This window comes from Mesoplodon bidens, assembly GCF_964165515.1.
Source record: "Mesoplodon bidens genome assembly, chromosome: 15".
Taxonomy (NCBI): domain Eukaryota; kingdom Metazoa; phylum Chordata; class Mammalia; order Artiodactyla; family Ziphiidae; genus Mesoplodon; species Mesoplodon bidens.
The window spans coordinates 58739634-58757740 of record NC_138171.1 but is presented as its reverse complement, the minus strand read 5'-3'; the positions used below and the strand labels follow the sequence as shown (position 1 = coordinate 58757740).

General features: G+C 40.7%; 1 protein-coding gene across 1 annotated transcript in view; it reads right to left on the bottom strand.

Annotated features, from left to right (window-relative positions):
• Window positions 1-18107, bottom strand: part of GRIN2A (glutamate ionotropic receptor NMDA type subunit 2A) — a gene marked incomplete at both ends in the record, with an annotated part of 369440 nt that overhangs the window by 108087 nt on the left and 243246 nt on the right. Inside the window, one exon of the mRNA XM_081255266.1 lies at window positions 14312-14426. Coding sequence (XP_081111392.1) covers window positions 14312-14426 — 115 coding nt within the window. The remainder of the gene's footprint in view (window positions 1-14311; window positions 14427-18107) is intronic.

Below are 18107 nucleotides of genomic sequence, written 5' to 3'. Positions count from 1 at the left end.
AAGAAAAGAAGTAGAAAAAGGAAATTTCAGATAAATTTCCAAGACACATTTGGAAGAATCATCCTGGCCAGAGTGCTAAATGTCATTATGAGGTTAATAATATAAAATCCCCAGAATTTATATAGCCCTTTGTGGGTTACAAGTTGCTATTTATTATTATCTCATTTCATTTGGCCTTCATTGCAGACAGTCACATAAAGGTGTAGATATTATTACAATTTTTCAGAGCAGTAAACTAATGTTCATTCAAGTAACGTGGACCAGATAAGGACAGCAAATAGGTGAAAGAACTAGAGGCAGTTTTCTGACTGCTGGCTCAGGACTTGCTTAATCGCCTATATTTCAGTATTCAACTCCTTACACGGGACTCAAAGAGAAAACAAATGCAATGATTCTTTAGTATGTTCATCTTTAAACTTGAAGCCCAACTCCTCTGAGAAAAGAGAATGCCAGCAGTAGGCTTCCAGAAACCCACTCAAGATGCAAAAACAAACAAACAACAACAAAAAACCCTTGATAACTGTCATTAAAAAATCCATACTGTACTTTGCATAATGGCTCCCATTTGTTAAACTTTTTCTACTATGTACTAGGCCCTTTGCTGGATATTTTACATATGTTATTTATAATCCCCCAAGTTATGAAGTGGCTGGGTGACCGTGTTGCAATTAATTCACTTCTCCAGCCTCAGTTTTCTCATCTGTAAAATAAAAATAATTATGAAATCTACCATTTAGGGTTCTGGTGAACATAAAACGTGATAATGTATGTAATATGTTTGGCTCAGGGCCTGTGGCACAGTCAGTGCTCAGAAATTGTTAGGTTCTTTGTTTTCACTATTTGGAATTATTATATATCAGAAAAACAAACTGCGTGCTTTTCTCACTTGCATCCTCTACCTCCCACAGCACTGGGTGATGTCCCCTGCATTTTAGAATTTGACTGAGGAAGATAACAGAACTTAGTGGTCAAAGCATGGGTTTCAGAATCAGAAAAATGGGGGTTCAAAACTCGGTTCAGATTCTTGGAAATTAACCAGTTCTTTGTATTCTTTAGTTTTCTCATTTATAGAATGGGGATATTAATAGTACCAATCTCGTAAGATTTTGTGTGAATTAAGAGAGATCATGTATCTAAAGCTCTTTCTGACATACAGGAAGCATTTAATAAATGGTAGGATTAATATCCTTACAGAAACCCCATGGGGGAGGTATTACCATTGGCTCCGTTTTACTGATGGAGACACTGATTATCTGAGAAATACAAAGAATGGCAACTTTCCAGGGTTGACTTGGGTCTCAGAACTATCAACTCCTACGAAATTGATCAAACACCCCTCTCTCCTAACCGTCTCAGCTACTAACCAGTGCCAGGCTCAATGAAGCGGGAACGAGGGCATCAGCCCATTTCTGCTGACAATGGTGCTGACCTGGCTTTGCCTGCATGTACCACTCCCTTATCTTTGGACACTGATTTGGGATTTGGGCTCTGGATTAGCCACATCTTTGTCTCCAACTTCTGTCCTGATTGATTTATAGTATAACTGGATGGGTGTCCCACATTTTTGAATCCTCATCCATTTTCAACGAAGTGACAATTTCTGAATGCAAAGGTCAGGGTGTCATTTTGGTAATGAAACTCAAATCCTTCTGTGCTGATTCAAGGCACCAAGTCGAAAGCATCTGTGGAGAGAGATGTGTACAGTCCCTGCCAAGGAGCCCTGGTCAAGTTTCTTACTCTGTCCGAATCTCAACCCCTCACTTGTTAAAACAAGGTAAATGTTCCTGCTTTTCCTCTAGAAAGGGTGGTTGTCAGGATCTCTTACCCAAATCCAACTCTTGCTCTCCTTTTCTACCTCGTATCTGCCTGTCCTGTTTTCTGCAAACACACTTTAATCATGGAAAAAAAATATGCCATCAACTATAATCTGCTGTGCACATAGAGGCCAGTATGGTGGGGAATGATATGAAGAATCAGGATTCTTCCAACTCAGATTGTTTGTTTCAACTTTAAAGTTAAACACAACATAATCAAGGGGACATTGTTTCCTTGAAGTCATTTTACAACTCCCTTCAAGGGAATGAGAATTGATTCTCTTGTCTTTTCCCAACTTCAGGATTTTTTCCTCATATGCATTTCCAACGGAGTCTTTATTTGCACACTGAGAGAAATCAAGATGATTCCGCCCCTACCTCCTTCCTTCTCAAACAGGTCCATTCCATCTTTCTAACTTGCAGAATTATAATTCAAATGGAAGGAAAATAGACTCCAAGAACTCTATAGATATGATTGCAATGAGTTTTAAAACACATTTTCAAAAGACAACGGCTACAGATAATGAACGTGTGACGTAGTAATGAGGAATGAACACGCAGCATATTGCAGGAGTGGAGGGCGACTGACAGCTTTAAGTTGGCAGAGGAATGCTGACTGGTTTTGCACAAAGATGCAAGAGTTTGATTATGTGGCAGATTTTCATGCAACTCAGTAGAATGTTTTGGGCTAAGATCAGGAAGAGATGCCTGGTTCAGTGGGGAATCTTGTACCTCTAACAGCCCATCTTACAAATACTGAGAGCATGTCCACCATGCAGGGATGGGGGGCTCCCAAGGTAGGTTTTCATAATTAAAGCAATCACAACCTTCACTATCAATATACAAAGAACCCCCCAACTCTACCATATGGTGTCGTCAAAATAAAATTGACTTTATCATCTGACAGACCTGAGTTGGAATCTAGAAGTTGTCACTTACTTGCTTCTGTAACCTTGGGCCAGTCATCAATCTTCTCAGAGCCTCATGTTCTTTATATATAAACTGGGGAAGGCATGATAGTACTCATGTCAATATCTGTTTAAAAGGGGTCAAAGTAATGAATATAAAGCCCCTAGGCTATAACTAGGACACAGAAATTATTATTTTTTATTATTAATTATTTTTTAAATGTGGGGAAATATATCAAGGTATCAGACAGCCAATTTTCTCATCTTCAGCATCTAGAAAGCACAGTAAGTCTTTCACAGTTTAGAGATCAACACTCAGAATATTCAATCTTTTTCTATCTGCCTTTCTCTCTGGCCCAACCCAGGCTCCAAAGCCAAGAAAAACAGCATAGTGGGAAGTGCAGCTTCTGCTGCCAATAGCACAGATGAGAAAACCAAACTGCAGCTACAGAAGGCAGCCTGACACAGCCACTTGTAGCCAGAAGCAGATTGCTGGGGTAGTACTCTTCACTGTTCTGCCTCTTTTCTTACAGACAAATGTCATTCCTGTCTGCATCATCAGCATGTAAATGAGGGAAATAACAAACATGACAGACACAATGCTAAGAAAGTAGAGAGCAGGTCCAGACAGCAAATCATGGAGGTCTGGTGGTTGTAGGTGGGTGGGAAGCAATCCAGCTACAGCTAGCTAACTGGATAAATTGTGAAATGAGGAAAAAATAATAAGGGGCTTCAAATGTTTGTGACTCAGTTAATAAAATGGGCCAAATGATCTTCACCCTTTAGATAACTCTTCTTCATCCTTTAGGACTCAGGACATATGTTAGCTCTTTCGAGGAAGCCTTTTCTCATCCCTTTCCTAATTAATACCCAGGCTGGGTAGGTGTCCTGCAGTGCCCTGGGCTTACCTCTACTATTAACACCCATCTATGTTGCAATTGAAAGTTCATTTCTCTGTCTCTCCCACTAGACTGTGACCTTCCTGAGGGCAGGGACACTGTATTATTCATTTTGGCTTCACCCACACCTACCCCCAGCCTGGCACAGAGTAGGTACATGGCAAACAGTGGGTAATTGGGTGGGGGGTCGAGAGTGGCTGACCAGGGGGATGGATGAAAGTTGGTTGGTCAGATGGGTTGATGGATGGATGGACGGACGGATGGTTTATTATACAGATGACTGATCACTGGATGACTGGCTGGGTGGACAGATAAATAAACATATAGATCAATCACATGGGACATTCATTGTTAATAATTAATGTATCCTAAAGAGTAAGATTTGAGTCTACATAAAAGGCTAGGTATTGTCATTCATTCCCTCCACTCAACCTCCAAGGAAGATAATATTCACAAGAATCTCTAGGTCCTTTATGAAAATTCCCATCATTCATCCTAGAAACTGTGTCAAGTGGTGTAATGAGCACCAGACTGGGAGACTCACAAGACTTAAATTTGAATATTTTCTCAGCTACTGAAAAAATGTCACTGAATATCTCCAGGTCTTCCTTACTCAACAATCAGAGAATACCACCTACATCATAGGGTTATCACTGTAGCTGAAGTGAAATAATAAATATAAAGCCAATGCTGTAAGGTTTGGCTTATAATAGGTGCTCAACAAATGCTTACCATTTATTTGCCTTATATTCAGAGGATGTCTAAATTCAATCCCCTTACTCTAATCACTTTCAAACTTATTTTATAAATTTTGTATCTTTTCCCCAAAAGAAAGCTTGCTTGGAGCACCAATATACCAATCAGATAAAGCTTTACCATCTCTGGCTATAGCTGGATCTTGTCTCATTAGCCCCTATCCAGTCAGAGACCCCTGTGGCACTATGAAAGAAGCTAGCCTTCCAGGGAACATAGTTAGAAAAAAAACCTTTCTCCTAGATAATGGAGGAAGTCTATTCTATGTTCTGCAGCATTGAGACTAAAGCCTGGTGTTCATCCTCTCATTCTCTCCTTTCCTCACTTCCTCCCTCCCTCTCTTTCCCATCTATCATAGGAGCTCAGGGCTTTGCATTCACTTACAACACAGAAGAGTTGATGACCCAGTCAGGAAAAAAAAAATGGTTTTCATCTGTCTGTTCAGGAGTTTCTAGAAATACTTCCAACTGAGAGGCTCTCTGAATAATTTACTCATCTGAGATCATTTCAATAATCTATTCACTAATTTTCATAATTGATGGCAAGGCAAGCTGTCAAGGGTATAGCTTTTGTCTTACATTTATACCATCTGTCAGCTTAATTATGCCCCTTCACTCTCAGACAGCTTCCTTATCAAACTGGGTTTGTGAGTTGGGTAGAGATGGATACTCCAGATAACATACTGGTTGATTCTGGTTCTATTGTAATACTGCTTACGTTCAAATTCTGCCTTCACCACTATGTGACCTTGGGCAAGTCATTCATTCCATGCAGCTTTCAATTTCTCTCCTATAATATGGAGCTCTAATGATAACTGGAGCTGGCATTTACTGATCATCTACTACGTGCCAGTCAGTGTTCTAAGCACTTGACATAATATTTTGTTTAATTTTCCCAACAACCCTATGAGGTAAGTACTATTATTACCTCCCTTTTATATATGAGAAAGTGCAGAGAATATTGTGATATTTAAGTGAGATAATGTATTGAAAACACTCTGCTTGGCGTCTGGCATATAACAGGAGCGTAACAAATGGCAGCTGCTGCCATCATGACACCCCGTCAATCAACAGCACCATCATCTTCATTGCCATCAATTTTCTTTATCATCAACATTCCCATCAAGGCATGTTCCCATAGAGATGTCTTTCCTATGAACTGCTTTTTTTTAAATTTCAGAAATCTAGAAAACTATTAGCAGACTATTGCCTTGCAGAAAAGCATGGTTCAATTGCTGTTCTTTTTGGAGTTAGGCTTATATTACAACTGCAAGAAAGAAAGGAACGAAGGAAGGAAGGAAGGAAGGGAGGGAGGGAGGGAGGAAGGAAGGAAGGAAGGAGGGAAAGAAAGAAAGAAAGAAAGAAAGAAAGAAAGAAAGAAAGGAAGGAAGGAAGGAAGGAAGGAAGGAAGGAAGGAAGGAAGGAAGGAAGAAAGAAAGAAAGAAAGAAAGAAAGAAAGAAAGAGAACCATGCAAGACAGAAACAGATACACACACACACACACACACACACACACGGAGGTGGCATCGCTCATTTCAGTTTGATGTGTTCATTTGCTATAGACCTATTGTACTTTCCCCACTGTGACCTAACAAATTGTACCGTGTAGGTATTTAAAATAGTCACCATGCATGACTCTAGGGAAGTCAGAGGATAATTTTAAATATTTTGTAATGGCTTAATTTTCCCTCTCTGTGGCTTACATCATTTGAGAAACTTAATGATCATTATATAAGGAAACAAATTAAATTTCACACAGCTTCTGCTAAGGTGGTGATATTACCAAACCCATTTTACAAAAGGGCACTTGACTTTAGCTGTGGATTTTGGAGAATAAAGGAAACAGAGAGAAAGGGAAAGAGGGGGAGAGGAAGGGATGAGAGATGAACCATGTCATGTACAGGCATGACAAATTTCTTCTGAAAGTACTCAGTCCAGAAATGCCTACACACAAACTCATGCCTAAAAGAAACTTTTTAAAAAATCTTTCTGACTTCTCTCTTTTCACGAATCTCTCAGCAAATCATACAGTCAGTGCCATGCTTTCAGTTCTGTTGCTGAAATTTCTCAGATGCCACTGCCACTGTTCTTGTTCACACCTACATTCCCTTTAACCTGAGCTACTTAAATAGTCGCTTAGAAAATTTCCCCAAGATCCATGCCAATCACCATTTTTGAAGAAGTAGTTTAGTTTTTATCTAAGAGGACAGGCTATGGGGTTCTTATCCTGGCTTTGCAACTTACTAGCTCTGTCATCTTGAGCAAGTTATTGAATTTCTCTGGGCCTTATCCCCTACATATATAAAAGAGGGTAATAGTAGTATCTGCATCACAGTGTTCATGTAAGCATTAGATAAGTTTATGTATTTGAACGCTTAGCACCCTGCACGGTGTATCATCAATACTAAACGAGTATTAGCTATTACTATTATTATTTTTATGCTGTTCTCCCATCTCAAGCTCTTCAACAGTACCCCAAAGGTGACTGAATAAAATCCCACAGTGTATAATTCAAACTCCAGTATGGTCCTTCATTCCCATATTTTCCCTTTAAACAACCTGCTTTCGTCTTCTATTGCCATGTAATAACAAATGGCCTCAAACATAGCCACATGAAACAATGCTCCCTTATGACCTCACAGTTCTGTAGGTCAGAAGTCCAGCGGGGCTCAGCTGGGTTCTCTGGGTTCTCTGCTCAGGGTCACATGAGGCCAAAACCAAGCTGTCACTCAGCTGCGCTCATAGCTGCAGGATCTGGGGAGAATCCACTTGCAGACTCATTCGGGTTGTTGGCAGAGTTCAGTTCCTGGAGGTTGTAGGACTGAAGTCCTTGTTTCCTTGCTGGCTGTTGGCCAGAGACTAAACTCATCTCCTAGTGGCCACCTGCTTCCTTGTCATATGGCCCTCTCAATCCTCAAATCCAGCAGTCAGACAATTCCTGCTTATGCTCAAATCTCTCTGACTTCCTCTTCTGCTACTAGTTTCAGAAAACTCTCTACTTTTAAAAGGCCCATGTGCAGAGAACAAACCTATGGACATCAAGGGGGGAAAGGGGGGGGTGGGATGAATTGGGAGATTGGGATTGACATATATACACTAGCTAATATGTATAAAATAAATAACTAATGAGAACCTGCTATATAGCACAGGGAACTCTACTTCACTTTGCTGTACAGTAGAAACTAACACAATATTGTAAAACAACTATACACGCCCCCCCCAAAAAAAGGCCCGTGTGATTAGGTTAGGCCCAGCCTGATAACACTCCTTTTGATTAACTCAAAGTCAACTGAAAAACTCCTTTTGCTATCTAACATAACAATCACAGAAGGCATATCTCGTCATATTCACAGGTCATCCTCCTAGAAGAGATAATTATAGAAGAGTGCACTGGGGGTCATTCTTAGAATTCTGCCTACCATACAAGCTATGTTTCAAACACATTGAACTCTTTCTCAAATGAGCCTTGAGCACGCTTGCCTCTGGACTTTGGCTTTCAATGGTCCTTCTGCATGGAATGGCCTCCCCACACATGTTCAGAAGGTCTCATCTGAGACCCTGCTCAAATTAAAGTTCTCTGTATAGATGCCCTTGATCAGCCAGCCTACATGTAATATACCTCTTCTCCAAACATCATAGACTTTTATCAGAGCATCTCCTGTTGCACATTTCATACTGTCTTGCAATTACGAGCATCTCCTCATGCCCTATGACACTCTAAGGCAGGTCCACGTTTCATTGCAACCCTCAACAATGGCTTGCACATAGTAGGTACTCAGGAAATTTTGCTTGACAGAATAGAAGTGTGAATAAATAAGGGTTATATACCCCAAATTCAACCATCTTTGCTTAAGGGGGACAGATTTAACTAAAATACCAGTTATTTAATAACAGTATTTGTTGAGGACACACCAGGTAATTGGAACTATACTATATCCATAAACATTTCACTTGGCACTGTTACTGTCTCAGTCAGCAGCGGTTACTCTAGGTGCTACAGGACTCCAATTTCCTTATCTCCTTTTCTCCTGTACCACTGCTCTTAAGCATTGCTACTAAGCTGTGTATTCCAAAGGAAGAAAGAGGCACAAAGACAGGAAGCAGGAAATCTTGATAGCCAGGATGACCTAGATGAAACCATTTTTTCAAGATAACAAAGAGTAAATCCATGTCCTAAAGCAGTAGTTCTATATCTTTAATGGGCATTGCTAGGGGAGCTTATGAAAAAGCAGAATCAGAAATGATTATTCTATAGGTTTGAGGTAGTGCTAGTACCGCAAAAGTCTTAGCACCTTTACATCTTTCCCATGGTTACTCTGATATGGGTAGCCCACAGGACAACACATGTAAAATGACCACACTAAAAGATGTTCCTCATCTGGGGAAGTTCATGAAAAAAAAATCCTCTCATTCTTGTATCCATTCTATAGAGATATAGTGGTAAAGGAAAAAGTGAAAACCTGAAAACAAACAGTATTCTCTCAGTGCTAGTCATAGCCAGAATTCATGGCTTCATCAATGCACTGCCATCGTTTTTCTAAGCAAAGCAAGCACATAGTAGAAGCCATAATATATTTCTGGCTGCTTGTAGGATGTATAAACAATGTACTTCGCACAATTGTTCTATCAATTGTAACTTACTGGTGTCCTTTCAATTATAATTTTCCTCTGTGATTTCTTTAACGTAATCATTGGAATATGTGTATGCAGATGTCAAGTATAATGTTTGCATAAATACTTCCATCTTTTAGCAGGATGAACCTTTTGGCAGATAACTGATATCATACACACACACATACACACAAGCAAACACACACACTAGAAATCTTCTGCACATAAGTTCTTGAGACTCACCAAGCCATCTAGGTTAAGTGTGGTGGGGAAGTGATGGAGGGGCAGTTAAAATACAATGATTTAGAAGGGAGGGAGTTATGACATTCTCTAATTAGAGACCCCACCATGGGAAAACTGCACCCCACGCGTACACCATTGTGGGTGAAAGCCTCGATAGATCTGGTAACACACTGATATGCCACAGCCAGAACTGGGGATCAATCTTAGCTTTTTCTAAGATCTCCTTTATCTTATCTGTACTAGGAATTCTGTAACTGGCATCTGCTTCATTATGCACAAGACACAGGAACAGGGTACAACCCCTTCTTCAGTGAGCCAGATTGGAAGGTGGAACTTCTGTCGAACAAAAAGACGGCCTGTGAGACGTGATAAATACTTATACCCCAAGTTCCAACTGGTTGGGTTTGAGTGAAATCTGCTGCATCCAGTGAGAATAAGGAGGTGGGTGTCACTCTAAGGATAGGAGGATATCCCTTAATTTCTCCTCTAGAATATTCCTTTCCCACCAGCTGTAATTCAGTACGATGTAGGAATGAGGAGTGCAGCCTGTGGGGTCAGGCAGTCCTCCATTCACATCCTGCTTCTACCACATGCAGGATCTGAGGCAGGTCCCTGGCTTCTCTGAACCTGAATTTCCATTTATGAGGCAAGGATAAGAATACCTACTGTAGATGAGTTGTTGAAATGACTAAATAAGCTCATGGACATAAAACTCTCAGCATAGTTCTTGGTATAGAGTAGTTCTTAGTAAATGGTGATTGAAGTCAGCATTACCAGCAGATTGTACAGAGGCCCTTCTAGGCATTAGAAATAGTACCTTGTGGTACAGCCAAAGAAACATGTGGAAGGAACAGATCTTTCCCTGATGGGGCTCACAGTCCAAGTGAAGATGAACGTGCAAGCAAATAATTATAATGCAAGCTGCTAACACTCTTAGGAGTTAGTATACGGGTCTGTACAAAGTGGAAAGGACACAGCCTGATTTGGATTATCCAGATGTAGAATCAATGGAAGGGGTGCCCTTGGCAAAAAGAGGAAAGTGTTCAAAGAGACAGGAACTGAGACAGAGAATGAGCAGATGACAAGTGACTATGAGGGCTTGGAGGATACTGGGAGGATAAGAATGAAGCATTCTGTGCTGGGACACACGAGAATAACCATATTTGAGAGAAGAAGATGGTGCCTTTGGCTTTGGACAAGATGAAGTGGAGGTCTATGGGCTGTCCATGTAACGGAGTCCTGGTGTCAAGTCTGGAGATCAGGAGATCTGGGCTGGAGAGAGGGATCTGGGAGTCATCACAGTGTGGAAAGCAACTGAGATCAAGGGCACCAAAGAGAATGCAAACAGAGTGGTGAGAATAAAGAGGGAAGCAGACGCATCAGAGAGACGGGAATGGGACCCTTCATTCAGGAAGACGTAATGATGGGTCTCCCTTTTGTCTTCTGGGGCATCTCTACCATCTTTAATTAGAGCTTCTCTAGAAGAGAAGAGAGTTGTTTTATTTTAATATTTATGATTTTTGTCCCATTCATGATTGAAGTAAAAACTGCTTTAAAAACCTTTCTTTAAATCTCTCTCCCTCCCCCTCTCTCTTTCTCCCTCTTTCTTTCTCTCTAAATATATGTTTTTTAAAGCTAGTCTGTATGTATGTTATATGCGTGTACATATACCCACATATTTTTTTCATTTTAGACTGGTGTAACCCTAAAATGGTAAATAGAATTATTCCCAAAGCATTTTTTCTAGTTAATAAGATGATTCAACATGGAGAAATCCAATCTTTTACTCAATGTCCCTACCCTCGTGAAGACTTACCCATTTGATCAAGTCAAGTCCACCCCTCTCTCCCCAGACATGGCTCAGTAATGAGCTACTTGAGGAGAGGGGTGGTATCCTATGTGCAGATGGAATGTTGGCCATAGAGTTGGCCCACAGAGGGTGTTTATTGTTTTGGCCTGGGCTGCCAATTGGCTTGTAACCAGGGTATTATTTTCAAGCATCTCTGGGAAGGCTTGGACCCACTAAGCTCTAATGCAGAGCAAAGCCATCGAAAAAAAAAAAAAAAGGAGAGGTAGAGGGCATGGAAGTCCCAATTTACAAGAGGAAAGTCTGCTCAGACCTGAGTTCTGTGTCTGCTGAACACAAGCGGGCACTGTGCACAGCACTGGAATAATCCATGCCAGCTGCACACAAAGGCCCAGCAGAAAGCAAATGTCCTTCTAAGGGCTTGTCATGTTTTCCAAGACACCCTCATTACATGCTGCTTCCAGTGACTCCACTGAGTGACCTCAGAGATGAAAAGAAATCTCCTCTGAGTCCCAGAATAACAGCTCCCTCCTTCTGCAGACTTTCCCCTCTGCTGACCGGCTGTACCAGCATGTGCTGCTGGGGGACGGCTTTAAGGATAACATGACTGGTATTCCCTCCTGCTCCATTGGCTTCCTCTTTCTCCGAGACAGAAGCACAAGGAGTTATTTCTGAAGCACTAGATCCCCTGATCGCTAAGAGAATAGACCAACTACAGGAAGCATTTGTACATTCTAAGCTCAACTCGGCAGCAATTCCTGGAGCTGCCTTTTTGGGAAATTGCTATATTTCAACAGAAATTTGAAGGAGGACACACAAAATACTAAAAGGGTATTTTCTGTATGTGGAAATGAAGCCTATCAAGGGCCACCTTATTTTATGCAATGTTATCACTTGTACTACAGTGGCCTCCCTGTAAACAGGCTCCCTGGCAAATGAGGTAGGTCCAAAGGCAGCACAGAGAATTCACAGGTGTGAGCCGGGCCTGATCCAGGACTGGCTAAATCCAACCAACGAGAATGATCTTACAGCTCCAAAAGTGATCCTCAGACCGTGTAACTTCAAAAGGTTGAAAAATAACTCCAAAATGTAATACCAAAAGGCAGAAAGGCTCAAGTTCTCTACCTCTTATTATGGAGAAGAAAAAAATAACTTGCATTTTGACTTTCCATTTGCAAGAGGAGAGAGAAGCCAGAATTTGAAGGATGAATAAAAGAAAGTAAGGATACAGGGAAGCATTACAGGAAAGAAAAAAAAAAAAGCATGTTCAAAGTTCCAGATACATAAAGGAACCAGCTCAGACATGGAGATGTGAGCCACTTAGGACAGTGGGCTACAGGGTTTACCAGAGGGAAGAGCAGAGGTAACACCCGGGGACAGAATCCAGTGCTTTCCTCAAGCATCACAAAAGTGCACAAAATCCCAACCCATCCCTCTCCACACACACACCAGAGTCTAAGTTCCATGAATCAGAAATGGTTGTTTCGTCTCTCCTGTTCACTGATAGATTCCAAGCATCAAGAATAGTGCCTAGCACATAGCAGGCACTGAATAAACATTTGTGGAATGAATGAATAAACCAAGTCATCACTCAGAGCTTGGGTGTACCACCTAAAGAAAAAATCAAGTGAGCGTTCAATAAACAATGGCTATTGTTGTCATAACTAGTACTCATGTCAGGGAGTTAAGCATGAAAACTCAGTAAACATTGGTAATTAATTGTGCAGGGTATCTCAACTTGAACAGTTTCAAAATGTATCTTTTAGTTAAGATATAATGGCATGCAATGAAACAAACAAATCTTGTGTGATAGTCTGATGCATTTTGACAAATGTTCAACACAAGGAATATTGCCATAACTCTAGAAAGTCCCCTGTGCCCCTTTCCTATTAATTGCCCTCCTCCAAAAAAGCAACCATCATCCTGATATCTAACCCCATAGACAAGTTTTGCCTCTTCTTGAACTTCATAAAAATGGAATCATACAGTATAATCTTCTGTGTCTGGCTTCTTTTGTTCAACATAATGTTTTTGCAATTCATCTGCACTGTTGTGGGTATTACCAATTCGTACCTTATTAATGTGTAGCAATCCCTTTTATGAATATATGTAATGTATTTACCCATATCGTTGTTGATGAACCTTTGAGTTCTTTCTGATGTTTTGCTATTATGAACGTCTTATATAAATATTACTTTTTGGGTGTATGTTTCAATTTCTTTGCAGTAAATACCTAGGAGTGGAATTGCTGGATCATAAGGTTGGTGTACGTTTAACTTTATAAGAAACTGCCAAACGGTTTTCCACAGTGGCTGGAATTGTACACCCCCGTCAGCAATATGTAAGAGATTCAGTTGCTCCATGTCCTTACCAGCACTTGGTATTGTTGGTCCTTTTCATTTGGGCCATTCAGGGGGTATGAAGTGGTAGCTCATTGTGGTTTTAATTTGCATGTCTCTGATTATCATCAATGTTAAACATGTTTTCATGTACTTATTGACTATTTGAGTAAAATTTTTTGTGAAATTTCTAAGTCAATTTCCTGTTTTAATTGTGTGTTGTTTTTATTATTGATTTATAGGAGTTCTTTATATATTCTGGATATGAGTCCTTTGATTGAGATATATTTTTAAAAATATTTTTTCTGGATTTGTGGCTTCTCTTTTTCAGTTTCTAACAGTGTCTCTATATCAGCGAAGATTTAAATTTTGATGGAGTCTGGTTTATTACTTTTTCTGAACATTGATTTTTTATATTTTTTATAGTTATTATATATGTTCTAGAAAATGTGCTGTATAAGAAATACAATCCATGATTTGCAGAAGTGACACATTTAAGTAAGTTTTGGAAATGAGTTGATTCAAAGCAAAAGACTAAGTACATGAAAATACAAGGGGTTCATTCATAGGGCAAAATGTGTGAATATCATACCCCATTATGAGGTTTAGGCAAACTGGTGTGATCACTGCCAGATAGTGAACACTTGCTACTGCAATGATGTGAACCACACTTCCTGCTTTTAAATTACCTTAAGTCTTTCAAGGACACTTCCTATTCAGATTTGAGAACCCAACACAAAGAACAGCACACAACTGCCCCAGTTCACCCAGGGAAAGCATCTCCATCTCCAAGGGTCTGCCTTGTTCCATCAAGGGTCATGGAATGACACGTGGAGCTGCTCAGAGGGAAATACTCTGGGAAAAGGAGTAGTTTGAGCTCCCTTGCTGCCCACACCTTTCCTGCCTCCCCTGTATTGGGCACACAGAAGGATGCTCACCTTTTCCCATTCACGGTCCTTGTTCAGCACGATGACCACCAGCCTGGGGTGCACCTGATAGCCTTCCTCAGTGAAGGACAAGTCTTTGCCATCCCACGTCACGTTGACCATAAATCTAGAGAGAGGAAGAGAAAAACAAATGTTTAGGGAAGAATTAAAGAGGTTTCAAACAAATAAGTGGATGCCGCCATCAGTGTAACACTGAGAAGGTGTAAACTCATCACAAGCAGCCCCTATCTGTGGAAGCATCAGTACCCACACAGGCTCTGCTAATTTCCACGCACTCTTTTTCATGAGCCTGTAATCACTCCCAGAATCCCCAATCCTGTATAGGCATTAGTAATTTATTGCAGAAAGCACAGGGGATGGAACATATTTGTCCTGCCAGACTACAGACTTTGGTTCAAATGAGCGTCTTACAGGAGGATCTGAAAGCATGTTTTAACAAGCTTCCCTAAAGGAAACTGCTTTGCTCATAAACCACACGGTATACAACGTCAAGGAAATGATACCCCATTCGTTCATTATTCATTCAACTAATATTTATCAAATATTTGCTACATGTCAGGACTCAGCTAGTTGGTTGGCAATAAAGAAGAAACAGACACGATCTCTGTCCTCTTAAAGCTTATAGTCTAAGGGAGAGGACAGGTGTTAATTGGTTAATCACCGAACTATGACAAGTGCTACAATAGAGGGGGCGGGGTGTGCTATGTGAAAGTGAAACAGGGGTCAGGCAAGGCTTCTATAAGGAAGTGCCGCTTGACCTGAAGGATGAGTCAGCATTAACTAGATAAGAAAAGATTTAAGCACATTCCAGGCAAAGGGGACAGCATGTACAAAGGTCCTGTGGTAGTGCTTATGAAGGACTGAGTGCAAACCAGTGAGGCCAAAGGAGAGAGAGGCAGGGAAATGTGGGGTGTGGTGTGGGTGAGAAGGTAAATAGGGGCAGACAGTGCAAAGCTTTTCAGGCCATGTTAAGGAGTTTTATCTTTGTTTTAAAACAACAGAAAGACATTGAAGATTTTAATCAAGGAGGTGATATAATCAGACTTTTCTTGTATCAGTATAATATGACTTAAATGTTGTGTACAGAATAGGTTTGCTGGGGACCACAGTAGGTAGAGGGGGGCTGGTCACAGTGCTATTATTCAGGTGAGAGATGATGTTGGCTTTGGTCCCATTGTGGCCCCAAAAGTGGAGGAGATGGAAGAGTAGGAGCAGCAACACATAGGCAAGTGGAGAAATATTGAGCAGGTATTCAGTGATGGGTTAGATATGAGGGTGGGGGAGAGAGAGGCGTCAAGGCGTCAATGATATCTGCCCTATACAACAACTGTGCAGTTGTCTTCGTCACAAGTGATGTCTGTCTGTCTTACAATACTCTTATCTCTACCTCCCACACCCCAGCCTCAAACCACCTCGCCTGTAGTCAGGCTCAGCTCTGATGCAGAGGAAGAAAGAGCTCATTTCCCAGGATTTGGGAGGGAGGGTTCTCAGAGGTTCACATCTCCTTGTAGTGTGAGAAAAAAAATGATGTTGTTAAAGACATCCAAGAAAACACACCACTTAGCAGACACTCAGTAAATATAGTATAGTGGTTAGAAGCATTCAGAGACCTCCCCAGAAAGACAGGGTACCTCAAAGTCATAGCATTTTTTTGCATTATATTCCTTTAACAACAAAAGTAGCTAAAGAAGTAAAATATTAAGGAAGAGGACTAGATAACAAAAATAATTCCAAAAAGAGAGATTGGCCTAACTGGTCACATGTCTGCCCCTGGGCAGCCACAATGCAGAAGACCTGACTGTGTCCTATGGGGGAAGAATCAGGTCTCCAAGGACAAGGTTAAGAAATTGGGGAAAAGGCAAAGAACATTTTTGTGTATCCATTCAGTGGACAGTTTTGAGTCCTTAAAAAATCATGTTTTTGAGACAAGTTAACGGCATGAAGATAATGCTTGCTATTTAATGTTAAACAAGCAGGAAAGAGGATAAAAATAGGGTTTGTCTATACATGGAAGGATCCCAGGTACTTTCCTTTTTCTTTTGTGTATCTTTGTAGTTTCCAAATTTTCTGCAAATAGTTTTTATTTTTAACAAAATATTATTTGTTTAAAAACAGAAAAATCAAACACTGCTATTCTAGAAGAAGCAAAGGGTAATCACGATTCTATTTGGTGTATCTGAGGCATCGCTGATCATTTCCTAGGAAGATAATTTACTGATTCAACAACGATTTACTGAATGTCTATTGTGTGTCAGGCCTTATGGTGAGTCCCATAAATACAGAAATAAAAAACACAGTGCCTGTGCCCCCACTTACATCCTCACAATTCAGTGACATAGACACATAAACAATGACAGTACATAGAAGGCCACTTATGTGCCAATGCACAGTAAGTATAAGTCATGAGAATGTAGAGGAAGGGCCCCCAACACAATCTCTACAACGTAGGGAGGGCTTCCTGGGAATCTTCACAAGTAAAGGGGTTGAGGAGAGGTGGGGAAGAGCATTCAGAGTAGAGGAGTCACCTTACACAAACAAGAGTCCGCAAAGGAAGTGACACGCTAGGGGCAATAGCTTAGTACAGCTGACAGGCAGTGGGATGTGTCTGGACAGCATCCCTTAAGCTAGATCATAAGGGACCTAAAGTGTCTGGATTTTGTTCAAAAGGCCACGAGGATCACGAAAGGTTTTAAGTAGAGGAGTGATTCACCGTATGGAGGAAACTGCAAGGCCAAAGGCAAAGACTCATGAAATGTCACGATGGAACATGGAATTTCAGCATAAAAATTGCAGACAAAGCCCACCAGTGGACTTTACCTGGGCTGGCAGGAAATCTGTAACCAAGTCAGTCTGTATCTGCAGTCTAAAACTCATAGTTAGGCCAGCTGATTCATTGAGGGTTTTAGTTTGTTTGTTTGTTGTTTTTTATTGAATCCAATAAGCTCTCAAACCAAGTTTTGATTATACAATAATTTGAAGTGAACAGAGTTCACGCTGGGTCAATCTAACACCCCAAATGTGGGTGAAACTGAAAAATTTAGTCCATTAGCAAGAGGTTCGAAAATATCCAATTTCATATGTGTTTGGAAACGGCAGACCAGAGGACGAATACTTTGGGTTTGACTTGGACCCCTGGCTCGGGGGAGAGCCATTCACAGGGTTATGTGGTGTGAACCAATGTCACGGTCACCATTTTAATCTAGGAGCTAGCATGCCCTGTTGAGCACCCAGTCTTCTTCTGATATGCCAGTTGAATCTACTTAAATCTCCCTCTTCTTTAATTCCCCATCTCCGTTTCCCCTGCTCATTTCCTTTTCTCTCATTTTGTAGTGAAATCAGAAGGAGTTAGCAGGGACATTATTTAGATGCAATCCATCTTCTTCAGATTATAGGGAAACAACTATATGGAAATTCTCACACTCCACATTGTTCTGTGTTCCTTTAAGAATCAGTATTCTGGACCAATGAGTCTACATACTCTATGTTAATACTGTCTATTTTCTTCCTTCCTTCCTTCCTTTTTTCCTTCCTTCCTTCCCTTCCTCCTTCCCTTCTTCCTTCCTTCTTTCCTTCTTTCTTTTCTTTCCTTCTTTCTTTCTTTCTTCCTTCCTTCCTTCCTATTAAAAGTCTTCAGTCTCCTGGGAAGGAAAAAAAAACAAACCTCTAACAGGATTATTTGCTGAACAGTAATTTCATTATGAAGTTGGCAGGGAGCAAGTACCCATTACCTTCAATTCCCCCATCTAATTTCTAGGAAGGATGATCCGTATTTCCACAGGCTTTCTTC